General features: G+C 42.5%; 1 protein-coding gene across 1 annotated transcript; it reads left to right on the top strand.

The window, feature by feature from the left end:
- The first annotated feature begins 1,441 nt into the window (after positions 1–1,441).
- On the top strand, positions 1,442–21,607 carry LOC117963306 (ras-like protein family member 10B). The gene is made up of 4 exons (XM_058998348.1): positions 1,442–1,717; positions 9,464–9,785; positions 10,902–11,026; positions 18,335–21,607. Exons 2-4 carry the CDS (start codon positions 9,531–9,533, stop codon positions 18,594–18,596), a joined length of 642 nt encoding a protein of 213 aa, XP_058854331.1. The 5' UTR covers positions 1,442–1,717; positions 9,464–9,530; the 3' UTR covers positions 18,597–21,607.
- Positions 21,608–21,646: the final 39 nt, after the last annotated feature.

Raw genomic sequence — 21,646 nt, 5'->3', positions numbered from 1 at the left:
TGCCTAATAAGAGTCTAATAAGAGTTTCCAGGACCTCAGTGTTGCGTAACTGACTTTCTTAATTGAAGTCCCTCGTCATTTTTTTATTCATTTACATTTCAGAACGAGACCAGGTAGCTTCAAAAGTATTGCTTTCAGGATTAATTGCTGTAGCTCTGACTAGTGTGGTAGCTTAATTAATTGTCTTTTTTTCTGCACTTCCCTCCTCTCTCCCTCCCTCTCTCTCTTCACTCTCTTCTCTCTCTTCTTTCTCTCTCTCTCTCTGTCTCTCTCTCTCTCAGACAGTGCCACTTCCTCAGAGCTCTCTGGTAAAACTATCAAACTAAGTAGACAAACGCTTGTCCAGTACATTGAAGGCACTGGCTCAATCTTTTCTGTACTTGACTTTGTCCCCTTTGTCAGCTACGTGATTTCACACTGCTTTTTGAAGATGTTTTCCTTTTTCTAGGAAAGCAATACAACTGGGGATGGGGCGTTTGTGATTCTTGAATAGAAAACCGCCTCCTCTTTAAAAATATGCAAGAGATTTTAATGATCAGTCTCTCCCACAAGTGCTGTGGTCCCCAAATATGATCCACTTCCTATCAATGAGGAGTGACTGGACATGACAAATTCAAATTCAAAGGTGCTTTATTGGCATGACCATTACTCTCAAACATAGGTTTCTGGTTGAGGATTGCCAAGGACAACACTGCATTGAATATTGTACCAGTCTGGGCAATCACCACTCAGGAAAGTCATTTTAGAGAACAAATACAGAACAAATGCTCCACCCAGTCATTCAGCATAGTTAGTAAATGAATCATATTTAGGGTACCACTGAACTTGTGAGACAGATTGCTCATTAAAATCCTTAGCATAATTTCAAAGAGAGGACAATTATCCATTCAGGGATACCAAGATACTTAGTAAGTAAAGTGAGGAAAAATGGGCAGTACAATCCCCACCCCTAGTCTTGTTGTAAATCTGTTGTCATAATTTGAGCCTGTTTATATATGACGCTCCTGATCTGAACACCACCACCCCAACACATTAAAATGCATGTCGAACAATGTCCAAACTAGCTACAATATCCAAGCTGAACTACCTTAGGGAATACAATTACCAAATACAAGGGCATGCTTAAACAAAAAGTTCCAGTAAGTTTATTTAAAAGGAACACTCCGTTTACAAAATTGTATGGTGCGTTTACTAGGTTGTATTATGAAATACGGTTTTCACATTGCTTTACATATACAGTACAAGATGTACCCGTTATTTAGCTTTGACCTGTTTGTACAATAACGTACAGCAGTCAGCTTTAACTATGGCATGTGATAAACACGCGGTTAATACGTCTGAAACGGGAGCTGATGGTCCCATTACGGGTTTGTTTTTTTGTAATTGCTAAAGTTTCTGAGGGACAGTAGTTTGCACAGTAGCAAGCAGAACCGACGGGCTTTGAGACCCAGCGACGTTCATCAGCTCCCTCACAAGACGCCTGTAAATTTACATATACTACTACAGCTGCTGCAAACCAGCTGAGCGCATCAACAGAACGGGAAAAAAGAAGGACATTTCTCCTGCGAATAAAATTGAATAAAACTTTCTTTTTTTTATTTTTTTCTATTAACACCGGGTATTGTGGGAACGCGCTACATGTACAGTCGCACTTATTCGAGCGCTTGAGGGTCACTTCATAAACACTGGTTTGTCCCTGAAGGTTTCAGTTCAAAAGGTAAGAATGCGATAACAGAGCTCTGCATTCTTGTGTCTGTTTGTCTTTGGCTTAGTTTATAGGAATGCTAACTGAAATGCATACGTTTACATAGCGTTTGTAGATATAATCCATATATGTTGTCTACTGGCTTGCAAAAGCTGGTTGCGTATATTTATTTGACTGTATTTGCACAGTCCGTCCAAATAGCGCAATGTGTGCAAGTGTCTGACCATCTCATCTTGTGTAAACATCAATATGAAGGCATGCAATGCCTGCCTGCTACCTCACGCATGCCTAAGAGGGCATGTATTCAATTCTTTCAAATCTACACGAATACACAGCAAATTCGAAAAGTGAGACTATAAATAAATAATAACATTCATTTTCATTACCGTGTCGTCTAAGACCTCGCCTGCAGTTTGTTTTATATTCAGAATGGGTCAGTTATAGAGATTTAACTTTTTTTTTTTTTTTTTTTTTTTTTTAAACAAGCTCTTAAAAAATGCACTTTAATTTGAGTTGTTCAGTTTGGGCCCTCAAAGTCAACGTTTTGAGCTCAACATACACTTTTTGGAAAATGGTTCACGAGCTTACTTCATGGTTGCTTTGGGCTTCAGAACCTTTTTTTACGTTCTATAAAATTATTATAATAAAATGGACGTTTTGTGCTGAGCAGCGGCTAGTGGAACCGAGAGTGGTGCACGTGCCACCACAACAAGGACATGCATTGGTAGAACTTCAAAGAAACTTCATAGCAATTTTTAGTATATTTATCCATTATTGGTAACGTTAAAACGTTATAATTGCTGTATAAGTACTATAATTATAACCTGAGGCTCTGTGGAGTGAAACAGCAGACATCTGCAGTACAAGGCGTCTTCCTAATATGTTATTCATAAAGCTGTTTTAAAGAATATAGAACAGTCACATACAGCTTCCGTTTTCTTTCCTTTTTTAAATTGCCAATTTATAAAGTTGTGGGGCACTAACAGTATGCGCCCCCTGCCTACCTGCCATGGAATTTACTCTTATAACCAAATATTTTTTAAGTTTAACTGGTCTTAGTCGGAATCGCCCACAAACATAATTATTTACTGTATTATTTTTTTCATTTGAATTGGCACTTACTACTGATTTTATTGCATTATGCATTGTGATATTTTGTAACAACTGTAAGTCACCCTGGATAAGGGCATCTGCTAACAAGGAAATAAATAAATAAATAAATAATAATAATAATAATGGCAAAATATGGCTAGGCGAGCGATATTTTTCAGCCAAGACATTTTCCCACAGCGGTAGCTCTAGCGCTAACCAAGGTGGGTGGTTTGGCTTGCATGATACGTCATATCTGAATGAAAACTTCAGAACATACTTCAACATGATTAGTGTGATTAATCTCTTACACTGCTTCATCACACCCACAAGTAACAAGAAGACTTGTTCATCCCAAATCGCATTCAAAACGGCCTGGTTTTATGTGGTGCCCGTTGGGGGTAATACAGCTCTTGATGTTTAATTCTGTAAGAACAGAAAGTTAAAGGGGAAAAATGAAGCTTTCATAAACATAAGGACATTTTTTTAAAAGCGTAATGAAGGGTTGCCCTACTAAATGAACACCTCTGAAGCAATGCATGTACATTTCAGTTCTGTAACCTTTTAAATAAGCTCCTAATAACAAGGTAGCGTTGAGAGGATGGGAAACATACTGTTGCTCAGTACAATTAATCCCGTTTCTTTCCTGGTCCGTAAATAACAATTTTTTCTTAATAAATTAACTGCATATACTGAACTAAATGGCATATAGTTTAGTTTGATTGTATGCCTATAATATTATTTGAAGGTGTCTGGTTCTACTACGACTATTTATTATTATTATTATTATTATTATTAGTAGTAGTAGTAGTAGTAGTAGTAGTAGAAGTAGTAGTACTATTAGTATATTTAATAATAATAATAATAATAATAATAATAATATATTAATAATAATAATAATATATTAATGATAATAATAATGTATAAAGTGAGAGGTGTTTGAGTTCATATTTGCCCCAGGCATTTCTCTTGCGTGGGCTAATCAGCTGGCTCTAGTTTGTGTGCTTCTTTTCAAGGTGATCTTTTATTCAGTCATATATCTCACTGAACTGTTCCTTGGAGAGTCGAAAGTCCACCTTGAACCTCTCATGGTCAAACTCGAGTTCTTTCACCAGTCTGTGGTATTCACCAAGCTCCTTTCTTTTCATCAGGGTCCCTTGAATAAATCTGCGCTTTTTATTTCCCAAAACAAGAGCCTGAAGGAGACCCTCCTCTTTAAATTCTTCCTCTTCCGTGTCCTCATCACTGGGACTCCAGTCCATCATGTGTGGTCAGTTTGGCTGTATTGTTAGCAGCATGATTTACTTTATAATCCGCCGCTGCCTACGCTGTTTTATGTGTGTCCACCAATTTTGCGTCCTCACCCCTCCCCGCTCATGTGTGTCCCAGGCTCGATGCTGTCCTGTCTCTCCTCAATGACTGCATTGCACATGTTCACTGTGTACGGAGGGAGACGGCCTCTTTGTGCTGACAGCGGTCTGCAGCTGCTGGACTGCACACACCAGTTACAGGTCTTCTTGTGTGGCCTGCTTGGCTAGCTGTGTTCAATTCAAGTTTATTTGTAGTTTACTTCATTTTTGTATCATTTAAAGCAGCTGTAGCCTATATTCTTAAAGCAGTGCTATTGTATATATTAGCTGCTGGACTTTCTGGTAAACTAACAAAACCACTGACCCTTTAACCTCAGTGGATGTTATATTAGGCACTTGCTAATGCTTTTGAACTTTACTGCCTGGGACTGAAGCTTTTTTTATGTCTGTGATCCATATTGCCTCATTTGGTGTTTCCCACGGATGTTTGAATGTTAATTAAAATGATCATTAACAAATGATCCTTAACAAGTATTCAGATAAGTTATCTAATTCGATAATGTAAAAGTTAGGAAATATCATCTTGCAATTAACAGGTTCCTACGATGTCCTGTGCAGTGTACTCACCTATTCCAAACCTTGCGTATGATTCATATCAAATTAACTTTATGCTGGGCTTGTTTGTATCTGAATATCTCATAGGGAGCGCAAAACAACCCACAAACACATATGAGTGAGTCTCATGCATGCAGACAAATTAACAGCAAAACCACAGGAGTGTACAGGACATGCAGCTTTATAGAAGGCTATATACAGCACTGTCAGAAAGGTGTGATACAGATCAATGAGTTACAATACATCATCTCACCTTTCATCAGCAAATCTCTAACATCAATGTCTGGTAACTGCGCAGTACCACTGTGTTGCTGTTGGTTCTTCATAGATAATGCATGGCAACTAATGTTTGGAGACTAAAACAAATTGCAGCAGATACAAAGACTTTTGTATAGTATGCTTTTAAGTCTTGGGCTGAAAAGATGAAGGCTGTGAATATATTCTCCTGTCAGGGGAGTATTAGAGGCTGGGAATTCATTTACAAATAGAGTTTTGACTTGTGTGTCTGGTTGCTGATTGGCTTGTAGACTGCAGATAGAACCGGCTGTAGTCCTAGTTTGTTATTGGAACAAGATGAGATTAAGTTTTACAGACTGGTTTCATGGTGCAAATGGAAATGTGGCTTTTCTTTATTGGTACACAGCAGTTTGATCCTTTCCTGGTTAAGTAAAGCTTTGCAGTTCCTCCACTTTTCAGTTTGGGGGTCCCTATTTTTAAATGAAATGGAATGTAGTAGTGTTACAGTGACTGAACTAAGTCTGACCTCTTTCTCTGTTCATACAAAATCCAGTTGAAGCAGGTTTTAAGACAATACGTTTGCCAATGTTAATGTTGATTAATGAGACACTGCCGTAAGCATTTTCTAATACTCATTATTTTAAACCAATCTTTAACTCGGTAAACCGTCCTATGCTTTATGCTCCCATCTCTTCTGCCAGGTTCTAATTAATTTCTGTGATATATAGACAAATGTTTATTTTAATATAAACTCCTACCTTCTATTATCCAAAAGGTATTTCATTTGTTAATATTAATGAGATCGCTCATTATAGAAAGGACCTTGGCTTTTAAATCGCTGATCACCAAAAATTCCTGCTTCGTCAGCCAAAATCAATGTCATCGCCAACACTGCTTTTACTACAAGCAGGTAAGAACGAGATCACAAAATGAGTTTTCCTTCAGTTGGTTCACTGTATATTTAAAGTTACAGTTTATACTATTGTGTCTTATTGTCTTGCTTTTTGAAATATATCATTCTAATAGCTGTATTATTTCAGTCTTTCTAGAATATTTGCTTGTAACTCAAGGGCTCATTTTAGATCAAGGCTTAATCCTTATTCCAAATAAAATACATGACTGCTAATCCATTTAAACTATACGTTTGTTTAACTCTAAGAAATATAGCAGCAGTATTAAGACTTGTTGATTCAAGTATTATGTTTCCATTACTTTAAAATACTTGCTTTTAGATTAAAGTCTTTAAATCAAACTCACTTCTTTCTTTAAATAAGAGACTTGACTGTGAGTCTGTTCTTGAACTAGATAAACTGTATCCTGGTTTTCAAAGTCTTTTAGTTTCCCTATTATACGATTTTTATTCTTTACTACTTTAAACACCTACACTAGTAAAACACATATATTTATTTTCTTAGAGTATGTTATTCCTTCAGCAATTCTCTCCAGAAAGTTGGCTGGCTTTTTTCTCATCAAACTGGAATGTGCTAACAAGGTTTGGCACTTGATTCAAAGAGTTTCTTTCATCTGATAAGAGCCTGCCAGGAGCAGGTCAGCTCGACCCCTCCAGCAGCCTTCTTCACACAAGCTGCACACAAAAGCTTCCTACAATATTTCCTACTCGCTATACAGATCTAAAAAAAGAGTACAGACAATATTAATATCATTATTGACAAAGAGTATATCCTTTTATCAATACATGTTATTTTAAAGCATCCAATTCATGTCTAACAAATCAGCGTGTTCCCAGCAGGATTCGAACTCTGCACCAGGCTCAGCTCGGACCGGTTCTGCAAACACCACGACCGGCCTTTTCATCCAACGCTTTACATCACAGGTGTGGGCAACCAGGGTCTTCCCTTGATACCTGCAAGACACTTGTACACGTTTGGCATGAACACCCTCCTCACATTCTAGCTTACCCAAGTGAGTCCATGTCACTGGATGCCACTGTCACAACCCACGCATTCAATTACGTACATATCCAGGACGTGAACCTGCACTCCCCTGACTGTATGACTCACCCTGCACACCACACAGCCAGGACGTGAACCTGCGCTCCCCTGACTGTATGACTCACCCTGCACACCACACAGCCAGGACGTGAACCTGCGCTCCCCTGACTGTATGACTCACCCTGTACACCACACAGCCAGGACGTGAACCTGCTCTCCCCTGACTGTATGACTCACCCTGCACACCACACAGCCAGGACGTGAACCTGCGCTCCCCTGACTGTATGACACCCTGCACACCACACAGCCAGGACGTGAACCTGCACTCCCGCGACTGTATGACTCACCCTGCACACCACACAGCCAGGACGCGAACCTGCGCTCCCCTGACTGTATGACTCACCCTGCACACCGCACAGCCAGGACGTGAACCTGCACTCCCGCGACTGTATGACTCACCCTGCACACCACACAGCCAGGACGCAGACCTGCACTCCCCTGACTGTATGACTCACCCTGCACACCACACAGCCAGGATGTGAACCTGCACTCCCCTGGCTGTATAACACCCTGCACAGCACACAGCCAGGACGTGAACCTGCACTCCCCCGACTGTATGACTCACCCTGCACACCACACAGCCAGGACGTGAACCTGTGCTCCCCTGACTGTATGACTTACTCTGCACACCACACAGCCAGGACGCGAACCTGCACTCCCCTGACTGTATGACTCACTCTGCACACCACACAGGTGAGCCACTTTGGGACCACTTGGTGTTTAGATTTCTAATTGCATTGTTTCACGTTTCTTGCAGTTGGGGTGTAGAGCATTATTCTCATCTCCAGCGGGCTGCTGGAGATGAGAAATCAGTTAATTAGGGTGAAGGCATTTGCAAACAAGCCACCGTGTGAAAATGGAACCAATTTTTCAGCGGAGGTCTCGGCAAATGAAAGCAGTAAAAGCCTGTAACTATCATTCCACTTTAATCCTCATCGCTCTCGCACTGAGGTCCATAAACATGGGAGCTCGCAGACACATGGCTCTTCAATCAGCTGTCTAATTATGAAACATGAAGTGTGTGGACAGGGAAGTGTGTTTAGAGCAGAGTGTGCAGAAGTACAGGGGAAAGGGCTGCCCCAGAGCAGTTTAATACAATCTTAGCTGTGTGCTGTGCTGCACACTGTCATTGCTATAATATTTAATATTCACATACTGTCCCTTATAAAGGTTTCCCTTTCTCAAAGCATAGCATAGGTAAGCATTGTAAAGCATAGAAAGGTATTAAAAAGCATGAATGCATAGTATAACCATTATAAAAGCATTGGAAAACTGCAAAATGACCATGTACATTTAACTTGGTCAACCTTTATAAGAGGTCCCCTGGGTCATTGATCACGGATGAGACTGAACAGCTCCCACTAAAGACCATGTTGTGGTCAAACCAAGCCAGCAGCGGGGCTGTAATAGCTGAATACACCACGAGGATCTGGTCAGAACCGAGTTCCTGTACACTGACGCGGGGAGTCTCCTGCACACTGACGCGTGGAGTCTGCGTGTTGTGAGCTTGATGATTAAACGGCTGTTCTGTCGGCCTGGTTTGGACGGCAGTTTGATGGGGCGCTGGGTTTATTTTACTCCTGAGAGCAGAGGTCTCCAATCAATTCAGCAATGCAGCCCGACCAGCTCCATTCACATGAAAACAAACAGATCATCAAAGCTCCAAATGAACTCCTTCCTGGGGACATTTATAAAGTAATACATTTAACACACTTCAATATATAGATAATGCTGCTGCTGGTGTAGTGGTGGGATATTTCTGCACATTTATGCTGTTGAATATCGGAATGAATGAAAACAAATACTGGTACAAAATAGGTTAACACAAAATAGAAAAACAAACTATTTACAGGTGAGGGGTGTTCACCCTGTCACAGTCCCCAAGAGCTGTGAATATAAATATCAAAGCAATGGCTATTCTGTTGAAAAGAGATCCAGCAAGTACAGGGCCAGCACAGAGTAGAAAGGACTGTGTTTATACAGTGGTCAGTAATGCCTGGGGTGTGGATATTTACATTAGACTCAGTAATTACCCTTTAACAAGTTTAACACAGTAATTTTGCAGTGCTCCCATGCTTTTCCCATTGATATACTATGCATGTAACACGACACTATTTTTAATCACAAGCTAACACATTTAATCACCAGTCCCTCCACGATTCTGCAATTGCAGAAATCAGTACAGAATTCATCAAGGGTGACGAATTCTGCGCAGAAATTCACAGAAATGTTCTCGCATAGAAAACCATTGTTTCCGATCAGAAATACCGGCATGTTCATTTAGTTTATTTTGGTACCCAGCAACACCTGTTAACAGCATTTGCTGAAACTACAGGATGAGTCATGCACACAGAATAGAACTGCAAAAACCTACTGAACTGAACCCCAAATGAACCATGAAGACTCTTTTGCAATACTGAGCGACCACTAGGCCAAAGTGCAGATACTCTTTGTTGCATCGATGCAGCCACTAACATGTCTCTGCTGTGTTCCAGTGGCTGGGGGCTGGAGCGAGCCGGACCTGCTGGACTATGCACCCCTGGGGCTGGCCTGCCCCCCTGAATGCACTGGCCGGCGGGTTCCCAGAGCAGGAGGCACGGCATGGTGAGCACCTTCAAGATCGCCATCCTCGGGGCTCAGGGGGTGGGCAAGACCGCCATCGTGCGGCAGTTCCTCTTCAACGAATACAATGAGGCCTACCTGCCCAGCAAGACCCGGCGCGTCTACCTGCCTGCCGCCGTCCTGAACGAGCACGCCCACAACCTGCAGATCATGGACTTCCCGCCGATCGCATCATTTCCTGTCAACACACTCCAGGTAAAACACGCTTCAGAACTTGTTGGTTTGCTGTAACACAGTACATTTAAAAGGTCATTTTGCAGTTTTTCCATGATTATACTGTGTATTTTTAACATAATTTGTTATTTTTATGCTTTACCACATCTCTGTGCTTTCCTATGTAAGGGGAGTAGCCTTAGGTTGTTTCTGTGGTAATCCAGCAATTACCCCTAAATATAGGCGGTGAGTCCAATCCAGGGTGATTCTCCAGTGAAATCCAGCCGTGGCTGATCCAGCAGATCAAAGGATGATCAATCAACCCTTTTGTGCAAACGCTTTGCTAAATCTCTGCATCATGCCAATGAGAAGGTAGAAAGAAAAGGTCAAGCTCCATTCTCATTTTGATTTCCCCAGGCTATTTGAATTCATAAATTATTAACTGTGACATTCAAATTACAGTTAAAGCATGATTTAATTGCAGCTATTATTCATATGGGTCAGGCTTAGAGTCACAGATTCTTATTGAAGATTATTGTTCGACACTGGGGTGATGAGAGACAGGCAAGTGTTTTAATTAACATTCACAGAGCTTCAGATTCATCAGTCATCTGAATTGGGCTCCATCATTGACACTGTAGCCTTTATTTAACCCCCGAGGGCAAATTGTCAGGAATGATTTTGTACAGAAAGCTAGGTTTGAATATGCATAGACATGCACAAGAATAGTTCACTGGTCTGCAGTGTTGAGTGGAGTTCTCTTTCCTATACTACTAGAGCGCTGTGCAGTGTTGAGTGGAGTTCTCTTTCCTATACTACTAGAGCGCTCTGCAGTGTTGAGTGGAGTTCTCTTTCCTATACTACTAGAGCGCTCTGCAGTGTTGAGTGGAGTTCTCTTTCCTATACTACTAGAGTGCTCTGTAGTGTTGAGTGGAGTTCTCTTTCCTATACTGTAGAAAGGAGGGCAGTTTTGATTGGGGTTGCCTATACTACAATAGCAGTTTTTAGTGTTTGTTTTAGAGAGAGCTCTTTCCTGTATACAGGTCTGTGGTGTTGAAAGAGTAGCATCACAGAGCAGTGAAGGGAAGGTGCTGCATTTTGCTGTGTTTTCTAATGGGAGTCGTGTCCCTTTCTCCTGTCTTGTCTTGTCTCTCTTAGGAATGGGCTGATGCCCGCTGCAGAGGGGTCCACAGTGCTCACGCCTACATCCTCGTCTACGATATCTGCTGTTTTGACAGTTTTGAGTACATCAAGACCATTCGACAACAGATATTACAAACCAGGTACTCCTAGCCTGTCTTCTCTGTGTGATTTGGGTTTTGAAACCCCTTGTTTGTTTAGATTGGTTACTTGCCAGTTTCTGTTTTGCTTGGAGTAAGTTCCATTTCTGCTGCCTACCACACTATGGATTACTTTTCCTTGTGTGACGGGTTGGGACGCACCTGAAGAGCAGCTTGGTACGGGTATCTCAACTAATACATTTGTCTTGTTGTTTAGATTCGCTTTGTGTCATTGTCTGTTTGTCATCACATCCTGGGAAATTTGTTTTGTTTAAAGCAAGTTAAAACCGTAGCCTCAATTGTGGAGTTCTCAGAAACATGTCTGACCTGCCCCCCTGTCGTCTAGTGGATGTAAGAGATACTGTATAGAGGAAAGCTATTTATTACTGAAAACAAGCATCTGAGACAACTTCATGAGGTGTTCCGTGTGTGTGTGTCAAATGTTAAAGTAAAATTCACAAGCGAGTATCAGTATTTGTAGGCTAACAGTAGCGTTTTTAACTGAGGCTGTACAAGTTAAAGACTTGCTATGGGTGTGAATTGTCCCAGTTATCTTAACTAATGGATTCCTCTTCTTGCTTAGATTCACTTTGTATATCCAGTAACAGGGTTAGAAACTCACCATAGTGGTACCAGTCCAAAGGACTAGTACCTTTTGAAACTTGCTAGTCCTGATGTAAGCTTGCTAGTCCTTATGTGAAGTGCCTAAGTTGGAATCAACAACAACAGTTGGGGTCCCCAAAAATAGGCTTGCATTTTATTTTCACCGATGACACAAATAAAATGTTTATTTTATTGTTCATTACACGTGTTGCTGTTTACAAAAATGCTGGCAGGTTTGTGGTCCAATTTACAGCCTGTGAGTGGTTTAAATAACTATGAATTACTACCTGTAATAATTAATGTACTCCCATACACACACAGTCTTCTCTAAAGTCCCAATTTAAAGACAGTACGTTTCACTGTAGCCCTCAGGATGAAATTGTTAGCTAGGTGGCTACATTTTTTTTTTTTTTAATTAGCAGTGGGAGAAAACCACTTTAGCAAGTGCAGTAGAATCTGCCAGAACTTAGAGGCGCTGAAGCGTCTAGGATGGGTACCAATGAGAGCATAACAAATACAAAAGAAAAACGAGGGAAACGCAGATCTCTTCAAGAAAGCTGGGAGACTTTGTATAAATGGATTTTATATTTTTAAACGCTGCAATAACAGTTGTGCTTGTGAAGCATCCACACTAATTTGACAGAACAGGTAATTTATTTGCACTACCTTATTTTCCCCCATTGGTGCTTGAGCCCCAGAGCGCTCACAGAATCACCGCCTGTGTATACCATGCTATCTCACTCCAGGTCTGCTGTACCAGTATTGAGGTCACATTTCTATTTGTACATCTATCTAGAGAACTGCTTTTCCACTTGTAATGGGACTTGGTTTCAGACAGTCTCCAGCACAAGTAATTGGGAGAATCAAAATGTGGACATATTTGGAGAACCCTCATAATCTGCTCCCCATGCCTCACATGCACATGACTACATGCACGTGTACTGTAGGTCAGTCGTGGCACTGATGGCTTGAGTTGTGTACAAACAGTGGCAGGGGGTGTATGTTAATAGTATAATTATGACAGTTTGGGGCAGTTCAGGCTTTTCAACTCACACCCCAATGCATTCTGGTAAGTGTAGTCCTGCTGTGAAAGGTACCAGAATGCATTGCACATACATGGAGTCATATGGTAACCCTAAGCTTACTTGTTTATTTACTTGCAAGGATAACTGCTGTAATTATTATTAGTAGTATTATTATTAGTATTAGTATTATGTGCCATATAATATATAATGATATAGTTCTCATTTCAATGTTAAAAAGATTTTCTTTCAAGATGATTGTTTATACCAGGAACATATTAGGTTTTAAAAAAGTGAAGGAAAAAAAGAGATGCTGTCATGAGATGACGGCTTTGCAATAAAGAAGATGAAAAAAACAAATCCCATAAAAAATGTCATGCCTTCTCTTTATTTTTATGAGATCTTTGATTTAACTCACTGCCACTGTCTCCAGCTGGCAAAATACACTTAGAGCTGACATGACTGTCAGTCGTGCTGTGAGAGGCACTCGCATGTCACCGCTTCAGCAGCTAGAGACAGAGCAGTGACGCTCACTCACACGGTCAGTCGTGCTGTGAGAGGGGTTCACATCGTTTCAGTGGCTATGGACAGAGCAGTGACTCTCACTCACACTGTCAGTCGTGCTGCGAGAGGGGTTCACATCGTTTCAGTGGCTATGGACAGAGCAGTGACTCTCGCTCACACTGTCGGTCGTGCTGTGAGAGGGGTTCACATCGTTTCAGTGGCTATGGACAGAGCAGTGACTCTCACTCACACTGTCAGTCGTGCTGTGAGAGGGGTTCACATCGTTTCAGTGGCTATGGACAGAGCAGTGACTGTCGCTCACACTGTCAGTCGTGCTGTGAGAGGGGTTCACATCGTTTCAGTGGCTATGGACAGAGCAGTGACTCTCACTCACACTGTCAGTCGTGCTGCGAGAGGGGTTCACATCGTTTCAGTGGCTATGGACAGAGCAGTGACTCTCACTCACACTGTCAGTCATGCTGTGAGAGGGGTTCACATCGTTTCAGTGGCTATGGACAGAGCAGTGACTCTCACTCACACGGTCAGTCGTGCTGTGAGAGGGGTTCACATCCTTTCAGCAGCTAGACACAGAGCAGTGACTCTCGCTCACACTGTCAGTCGTGCTGCGAGAGGGGTTCACATCGTTTCAGTGGCTATGGACAGAGCAGTGACTCTCGCTCACACTGTCAGTCGTGCTGTGAGAGGGGTTCACATCGTTTCAGTGGCTATGGACAGAGCAGTGACGCTCAGTCACACTGTCAGTCGTGCTGTGAGAGGGGTTCACATCGTTTCAGTGGCTATGGACAGAGCAGTGACTCTCACTCACACTGTCAGTCATGCTGTGAGAGGGGTTCACATCGTTTCAGTGGCTATGGACAGAGCAGTGACTCTCACTCACACTATCAGTCGTGCTGTGAGAGGGGTTCACATCCTTTCAGCAGCTAGACACAGAGCAGTGACTCTCACTCACACTGTCAGTCGTGCTGTGAGAGGGGTTCACATCGTTTCAGTGGCTATGGACAGAGCAGTGACTCTCACTCACACTGTCAGTCGTGCTGTGAGAGGGGTTCACATCCTTTCAGCAGCTAGAGACAGAGCAGTGACTGTCGCTCACACTGTCAGTCGTGCTGCGAGAGGGGTTCACATCGTTTCAGTGGCTATGGACAGAGCAGTGACTCTCACTCACACTGTCAGTCGTGCTGTGAGAGGGGTTCACATCCTTTCAGCAGCTAGAGACAGAGCAGTGACTCTCACTCACACTGTCAGTCGTGCTGTGAGAGGGGTTCACATCGTTTCAGTGGCTATGGACAGAGCAGTGACTCTCACTCACATTATCAGTCATGCTGTGAGAGGGGTTCACATCGTTTCAGTGGCTATGGACAGAGCAGTGACGCTCACCCACACTATCAGTCATGCTGTGAGAGGGGTTCGCATGTCAGTGTTTCAGCAGCTGGAGGCACGCTGTTCAGAGAGGCTGTGGACAGCAACTTGGGCATTAGTGATGGCTTTGGTTAAAGCTCTGGTGAGGACAGGGGCTAATTCCTACCACTAAAGCTATAATCTCAGGTTCCTGAGGGTCTCGCATGGTAAAGGCACAGTCGTGTTGTGTGCCGGGCGAGTCATACAATCATGGGCTCCTGTTTTTCAGCCTTGGAAGACCCCTAGTCGAAACATCGGTCATTCAATAGTATTTCTAAATTTAGCACTTAATGGAGCACACTGCTGCCTGCTGCCTGCGGAGCTGTCTAGTCTGTGTACAGCAGTACCATCCGAGTCGTTCTTGCGTGACGCAATGGCATTATTGTCCTTGTTGTGTTTGCAGTGTCTGTCGGACACAGCTGAGCGCCATTGCAGATTGAGACAGAAGCGGGTATTGATGAGCTCTCCGCTGTCTGCAGGTTTATACAACGGCATCTATTTACGGCAGTCAGAGAATGAGCGAGGCTGTTATAAGATACAGCGACACACTGGGAGACTGATCGTCCCTGGCAACGCTTGCCAAAGCACATGTGTATAAATTGAGGAGATACAGGGGAAATAGGACAGCAACCAATTTGTTGCTTCTCTCAAATCCTCTTCCTGGTTTCTCATGAGCAGGTTTATGGTAAAACTTAGGAGCATCCTTTCAAAGCCAGTCTTTTGTTAAAAATATTATTTAAAAATACTAAAAGAAACTTAAATTCCAGCTACAAACGTTTTAAGTCTTTTTCAATGTCTACTGAGAAACTGGGAAGACCTCAAGCCCTCACTCTGCCTTGAGTAAATCAGCTGAAGCTGGCTTCCCAAACTCCTGGCTCCTGGCTCCATGTTTGACAGACACTGCTGTTGAAGAGATCCAAGGTGACAGTCTGACACAGGGCAGCTTCTGATTTACAGCAAGGCTGTGCAGAATGCCATTGAGATGAATCACGCTTTCCTTGTGTGCAAACACAGCTATCAATCCCCCTGAAGGGTTTCACATTGCAGTGTCACGTTGATGTTTGTATGGACTGGAGATTATTTCCCATGAGCAGCTGAAGTAAAACAAAAAAAATACAAAATCTGAGAGCAATTCCTACACAAAGGTATAGTGCTGCTCCCTTCACAGAGGTATAGTGCTGCTCTTCATAGACCTGCACCCTTCACAGAGGTATAGTGCTGCTCTTCATAGACCTGCTCCCTTCAGAGGTATAGTACTGCTCTTCATAGACCTGCTCCCTTCACAGAGGTATAGTGCTGCTCTTCATAGACCTGCACCCTTCACAGAGGTATAGTGCTGCTCTTCATAGACCTGCTCCCTTCAGAGGTATAGTACTGCTCTTCATAGACCTGCTCCCTTCACAGAGGTATAGTGCTGCTCTTCATAGACCTGCTCCCTTCACAGAGGTATAGTGCTGCTCTTCATAGACCTGCTCCCTACACAGAGGTATAGTGCTGCTCTTCATAGACCTGCTCCCTTCACAGAGGTATAGTGCTGCTCTTCATAGACCTGCTCCCTTCACAGAGGTATAGTGCTGCTCTTCATAGACCTGCTCCCTTCACAGAGGTATAGTGCTGCTCTTCATAGACCTGCACCCTTCACAGAGGTATAGTGCTGCTCTTCATAGACCTGCTCCCTTCAGAGGTATAGTACTGCTCTTCATAGACCTGCTTCCTTCACAGAGGTATAGTGCTGCTCTTCATAGACCTGCTCCCTTCACAGAGGTATAGTGCTGCTCTTCATAGACCTGCACCCTTCACAGAGGTATAGTGCTGCTCTTCATAGACCTGCTCCCTTCACAGAGGTATAGTACTGCTCTTCATAGACCTGCTCCCTTCACAGAGGTATAGTGCTGCTCTTCATAGACCTGCTCCCTTCACAGAGGTATAGTGCTGCTCTTCATAGACCTGCACCCTTCACAGAGGTATAGTGCTGCTCTTCATAGACCTGCTCCCTTCACAGAGGTATAGTGCTGCTCTTCATAGACCTGCACCCTTCACAGAGGTATAGTACTGCTCTTCATAGACCTGCTCCCTTCACAGAGGTATAGTGCTGCTCATCATAGACCTGCACCCTTCACAGAGGTATAGTGCTGCTTTTCATAGACCTGCTCCCTACACAGAGGTATAGTACTGCTCTTCATAGACCTGCTCCCTTCACAGAGGTATAGTGCTGCTCATCATAGACCTGCACCCTTCACAGAGGTATAGTGCTGCTCTTCATAGACCTGCTCCCTTCACAGAGGTATAGTGCTGCTCTTCATAGACCTGCTCCCTTCACAGAGGTATAGTGCTGCTCCCTTCACAGAGGTATAGTGCTGCTCACACTCTTGCTCTTTGTTAGACTGAACTGCAGCTCCTAAAATACTAACAAAACCAATTGCTAATATTCTAGTTGTGATTAGGATTCCGGTGTCATGTATTCCTTTTTAAATTCTAGTTGTGATTACTGTAACTGGTTTTAATTCTGGGCGTGACTATGTTTGTCGTGCCATTAAGGATGGGCTGTTGATTGATTTGTAATGTTGTTTGCTAAGAAGCCCTTGAGGTTAATGTGCTGTTAAGATAACATCCCTAAGCTAATTACTGCTAAATTACTTTGATTAATTGCTCTTACCTTGGCTATATGAGTTCCGGTAGTTGTGCTGTTTTGCCTGTCCCAAAACACAGGCTCTCTCCTACCTATACTATCTGCCTTTTCTGCCTCTGTGTACTGTCTACACCGCTCCCTGCCTCTGTGCACTGTGTGCACTGTCTACACTGCTCCCTGCCTCTGTGCACTGTCTACACTGCTCCCTGCCTCTGTGCACTGTGTGCACTGTCTACACTGCTCCCTGCCTCTGTGCACTGTCTACACTGCTCCCTGCCTCTGGATATACAAAGTGAATCTAAGCAAGAAGAGGAATCCGTTAGTTAAGATAACTGGGATAGTTCCTACCCATAGCAAATCTTTGTACAGCCTCAGTTAAAAACTGTTACTGTTGGTCCACAAATACTGTTACTTGCTTGCTTTTAACATTTTACACACGCAAGGAAAACCTCATGAAGTTATCTCAGGCAGCTTGTTTTCAAGAGAGACACGGCAAAACAAAAAGTACACATATACCCTTCATTCATTCTGACACACATCAATCACAGTCTCATGCATGTTATTCTCACACACATCAATCACAGTCTCATGCATGTAGTACGGCTGCCTTGCGAATGTGAAGTGGAAACCGATTCCAGAATTCAGGAGCCCTCTACATAAGAAACCTGTCCTGTCCTGTGTTCTCAGAAAAGGAGTTCTCAGTTTGCATTAGGTTTGCTCATGAGCTTCACTTGCTAACACTGCTTGTCAGCCTCTTGTACTGTCATCATGTCTGCATGGGTAGGAGGCTGTGGGCTAGTTTAACTCGTATAATAGGCAAGCTAAGTCACATGACTCGGTTGCATGTCTAATTCAGTCAGTTATCCTCTTGATGCAATGAAGAGAGCACTAGGAGCTTCTTCTTTAAGAAGGCTGCAAATGCTGACAGCAGCAGTGCATCAACTACGATTGTGTTGAAATGAGATCAGAGCATTACCTGTTATATGTGTAGCTGGAAAATCAGTTACAAATCCAATGTGCATTTGTATAATAATTCTTGTTTCAGAGACTCTGTATTTTAGTGCTGTCAGATTTAGGCCCACACCACTGGCAGGAGGGGCCAGGATGTTTTTGACCCGGGTTGTTTTGTTCCAGAATGATTGACACGCCCATCATCATCGTGGGGAACAAGCGTGACCTGCAGAGTGGGCGTGTCATCCCCCGGAGGAATGTGTCCAACCTGGTGAAGAGGAGCTGGAAGTGCGGCTACGTCGAGTGCTCTGCCAAGTACAACTGGCACGTCCTGCTGCTGTTCCGCGAGCTGCTCCAGAGCATGGGCTGTGCCCGCTGCAAACACGTGCACGCTGCCATCCGCTTCCAGGGAGCCCTGCGCCGAGACCGCTGCAGCCTCATGTGAGCGGGACTTGCCCTGGCTGTCATGGGCCTCGGAAAGAATCTGCTGTCAAGCAAGTCGTTACTATAGACCGCTGGTGACATTCCAGCCTGCTGTGGGCCACGATCACAAACAAACCTAATTCATGTCATCAGTCCGACCAAATTAGGTTTCTACCGTGCTTTATTCTCAATAATGGTCCGGTTGACCTTTTAAAAAAAAATCACATCTGAGGCACCTATCAGAATTCCCTTCAACTGCAAAGGGTGACGTCTCAGCCACTTAACGTATTCTCTTCAATGACCTGCACCTCCTTTAGAAATCACATATACAGCTATGGCCAAAAGTTTTGCATCACCTTACAGAATTAACAAATTTAGCTTCATAAAGTCAGATGAAACCTGCTGAATAATGTTACATTAACATATTTAATTACATACTGCTTTTTAGTTTGACATATACGAAAAACTGAGTGATGTTTCAAAATCTAACATTAAATACTGTACTAATATTATGGCTTCCGGTAGACGTTTGCGATATCATTTTGTAGTTTCTTTGATTATTATTTTATTATTATTATTTATTTCTTAGCAGACGCCCTTATCCAGGGCGACTTACAATTGTCACATTATTTTTACATACAATTACCCATTTATACAGTTGGGTTTTTACTGGAGCAATCTAGGTAAAGTACCTTGCTCAAGGGTACAACAGCAGTGTCCCCGACCTGGGATTGAACCCACGACCCTCCGGTCAAGAGTCTAGAGCCCAACCACTACTCCACACTGCTGATTACATGATGTTAAATAAAAGATCAGAATTATGTTCATATATATATATATATATATATTAATTTTTAAAATACTAGGTGATGCAAAACTTTTGGCCATAGCTAACTTCTAAATAGTAAAGCTGTATGTAACAGAGTTGTATGACTGTGAGTATCTGTGTATGGGTTATACCAATACTCACAGCATCTAAACCACTCGCTTCTACTTGTACAGATATCTCCTCGTACACAGACGTTAGTGTACTATAACTCTAGAATAAAGCACATGCATATCTGAATGACTTGAAGCAAGTGTGTTCTGTATTGTTTCTTCAGCTGTTTTGTTCTGTATTGGGTTTTTTGCTGTTCTCTCCCCCCACCCCCATTCATCCAATATAAAATGTTCCCATTCCAGTGTTGACAGTTGTTGTAAAGCTCTCCAAAGATCTGTCCCTGACTGCTGCCTTTCTTTGTGTGATGTTACAGGACACTTTTTTTATGTCTTGAGTTTAAAAATCCTTGTTTTTTCCCTGTCTAATTCTCGATAGCATTTTGCGAGGCAGTCTCATGTATTTTTGTATTTTGTATAGCATTTCAAAGAGCTTGATTCTCTGAGCCAGTGAACAAACGCTGTGTTTAACAAACACTTCTACAAAACTGTACGAAATCTTCCAAGGATACTTGCATTGTGATACCAATGAACTGCTCTTGAGTCATACTGTAATAATTGAGTTTGTTTAAAAAATGACTTGTGCTGGGTTTTGTCTTTTTTTTGTTTCACATTTAGGGATGTGCCTCTTACCTGTAATATGATGGATTGAAATGGATGAGACGTTATAAAAAAAGTAAACGATACTGATAACACTATGAAATGCACTAACGATCAATGGTTTCACTTAAAGGCATATTAAGGGCCAGAATCAATTTTCTTAGTAGCTCCAGCAGCATTATTACTGGCCCCCCTTTCCTTGTGGAGTTATTTGAGTTCTGTTCAGGTTTTCTGTTACTGTGGTGCTGGGATGCCAGGCAGGCAGGCAGGCAGGGGAGCCAGGGGCAGGTGGACTGTGCTGTAAGTCTGATGATGACAGAGCATTGCTTATGTTCTAGTCATTGGGGAGGCTGTACAGCTTGTACACTTCTGGCCTGTGTGTACCTGAAGCAATGCCAGCATACAGGCCACACAGCAATGTATGTCAGCAGTGGTGATTTAATTGGAGCAGGACGTTTCAACACACACAGGAGCATTAGCAGATGAATTGGTCAGTTACTGTGTTTAAAAAATGAAACGCCCTGATTAAGCAACTACCAAAGTCAGTAACATTAGCACAGCCGGTGAAAAAAATTGATATGATAGCATGGACATACAAGTGTGATACAATACGGATGTACTGACGGTGTGTCTTGTGTGACCCATATATATATATATATGATATCTTCAATAACTTGAGGTCAGATTTGATTACAATGTGATTTGTGGTTGTCTAATGGAAGTGTGACACGTACTTATGGACAGCTTGATATATGGATACAGAAGGATAAGTGGATCTCGAGATGTGTAAAGCATGGTATCTGTATGTATGGAAGTACAGGTTTGTCTGTACACCCCCAGATTATAGTACTTTCAGTAACTTGCAGTAAAATATGCTCCTAATTGCGTAAGCCGATTCTCTACTTACAATTAAAAATATCTTTATTACCCGATTCTTACTCTCAATAGCCTATTTTTGTGCCTCTGCAAACGGGATATAACTGAAAAATAAGACCCGACAGTCCTATTGCAAGTGACTCTGCAGCAGCAGTTGTGATGCATAGTTCACCTCCTATCTCTGTAAGTCTCTCTGGATAAAAGCATCTGCTAAACGACTAATTCATAATTAATAATAATTGGATTTCGAGTAGTTTGACAAGAGGCAAATGCAGCACTTCCTATTCAAGCGCTCTGTTATGAAAGCGTGTTTCTCGAAGACGAAGCTGCCCTTCCTCCTCTGCTCAGGCACTGCTAATCCCATCAAGGGTGTAATAACCAGAGCTTTAAAAAACATGCCCCTTATTACCCAGGCAACTGGAGACAGGGAGGTCATATAGAGGTTGCTTTGAATTTGCATTAGTCTCTAGAGAACTGCTTATCAAATTGGGATGAAACCTAAGGTAAGGACATTCTTAGGCACAATGTATACCTTGATAATGTGCTTTAAACATGTGTTGAGCATCCAGGCATATAAGGAGCTGGCTATCTGTTCTACTGTATGTGTATGTGTGTGTGTGTGTGTGTGTGTGTGTGTATATAACACCACCGTGGTATAAC

The sequence above is a fragment of the Acipenser ruthenus genome, chromosome 24 (assembly GCF_902713425.1).
Source record: "Acipenser ruthenus chromosome 24, fAciRut3.2 maternal haplotype, whole genome shotgun sequence".
In the NCBI taxonomy this organism is placed as follows: Eukaryota; Metazoa; Chordata; class Actinopteri; order Acipenseriformes; family Acipenseridae; genus Acipenser; species Acipenser ruthenus.
The sequence above is the reverse complement of the archived record's forward strand: the minus strand, read 5'-3'. Positions and strand labels throughout refer to the sequence as shown.

Bases quoted from the DNA above. Each gene is read 5' to 3' on its own strand.
- LOC117963306 (XM_058998348.1), top strand. From the start codon at position 9,531: ATGCACTGGCCGGCGGGTTCCCAGAGCAGGAGGCACGGCATGGTGAGC. The intron at 9,786-10,901 runs GTAAAACACGCT...TGTCTCTCTTAG, and splicing joins TTCCTGTCAACACACTCCAG to GAATGGGCTGATGCCCGCTG. The intron at 11,027-18,334 runs GTACTCCTAGCC...GTTTTGTTCCAG, and splicing joins CAACAGATATTACAAACCAG to AATGATTGACACGCCCATCA.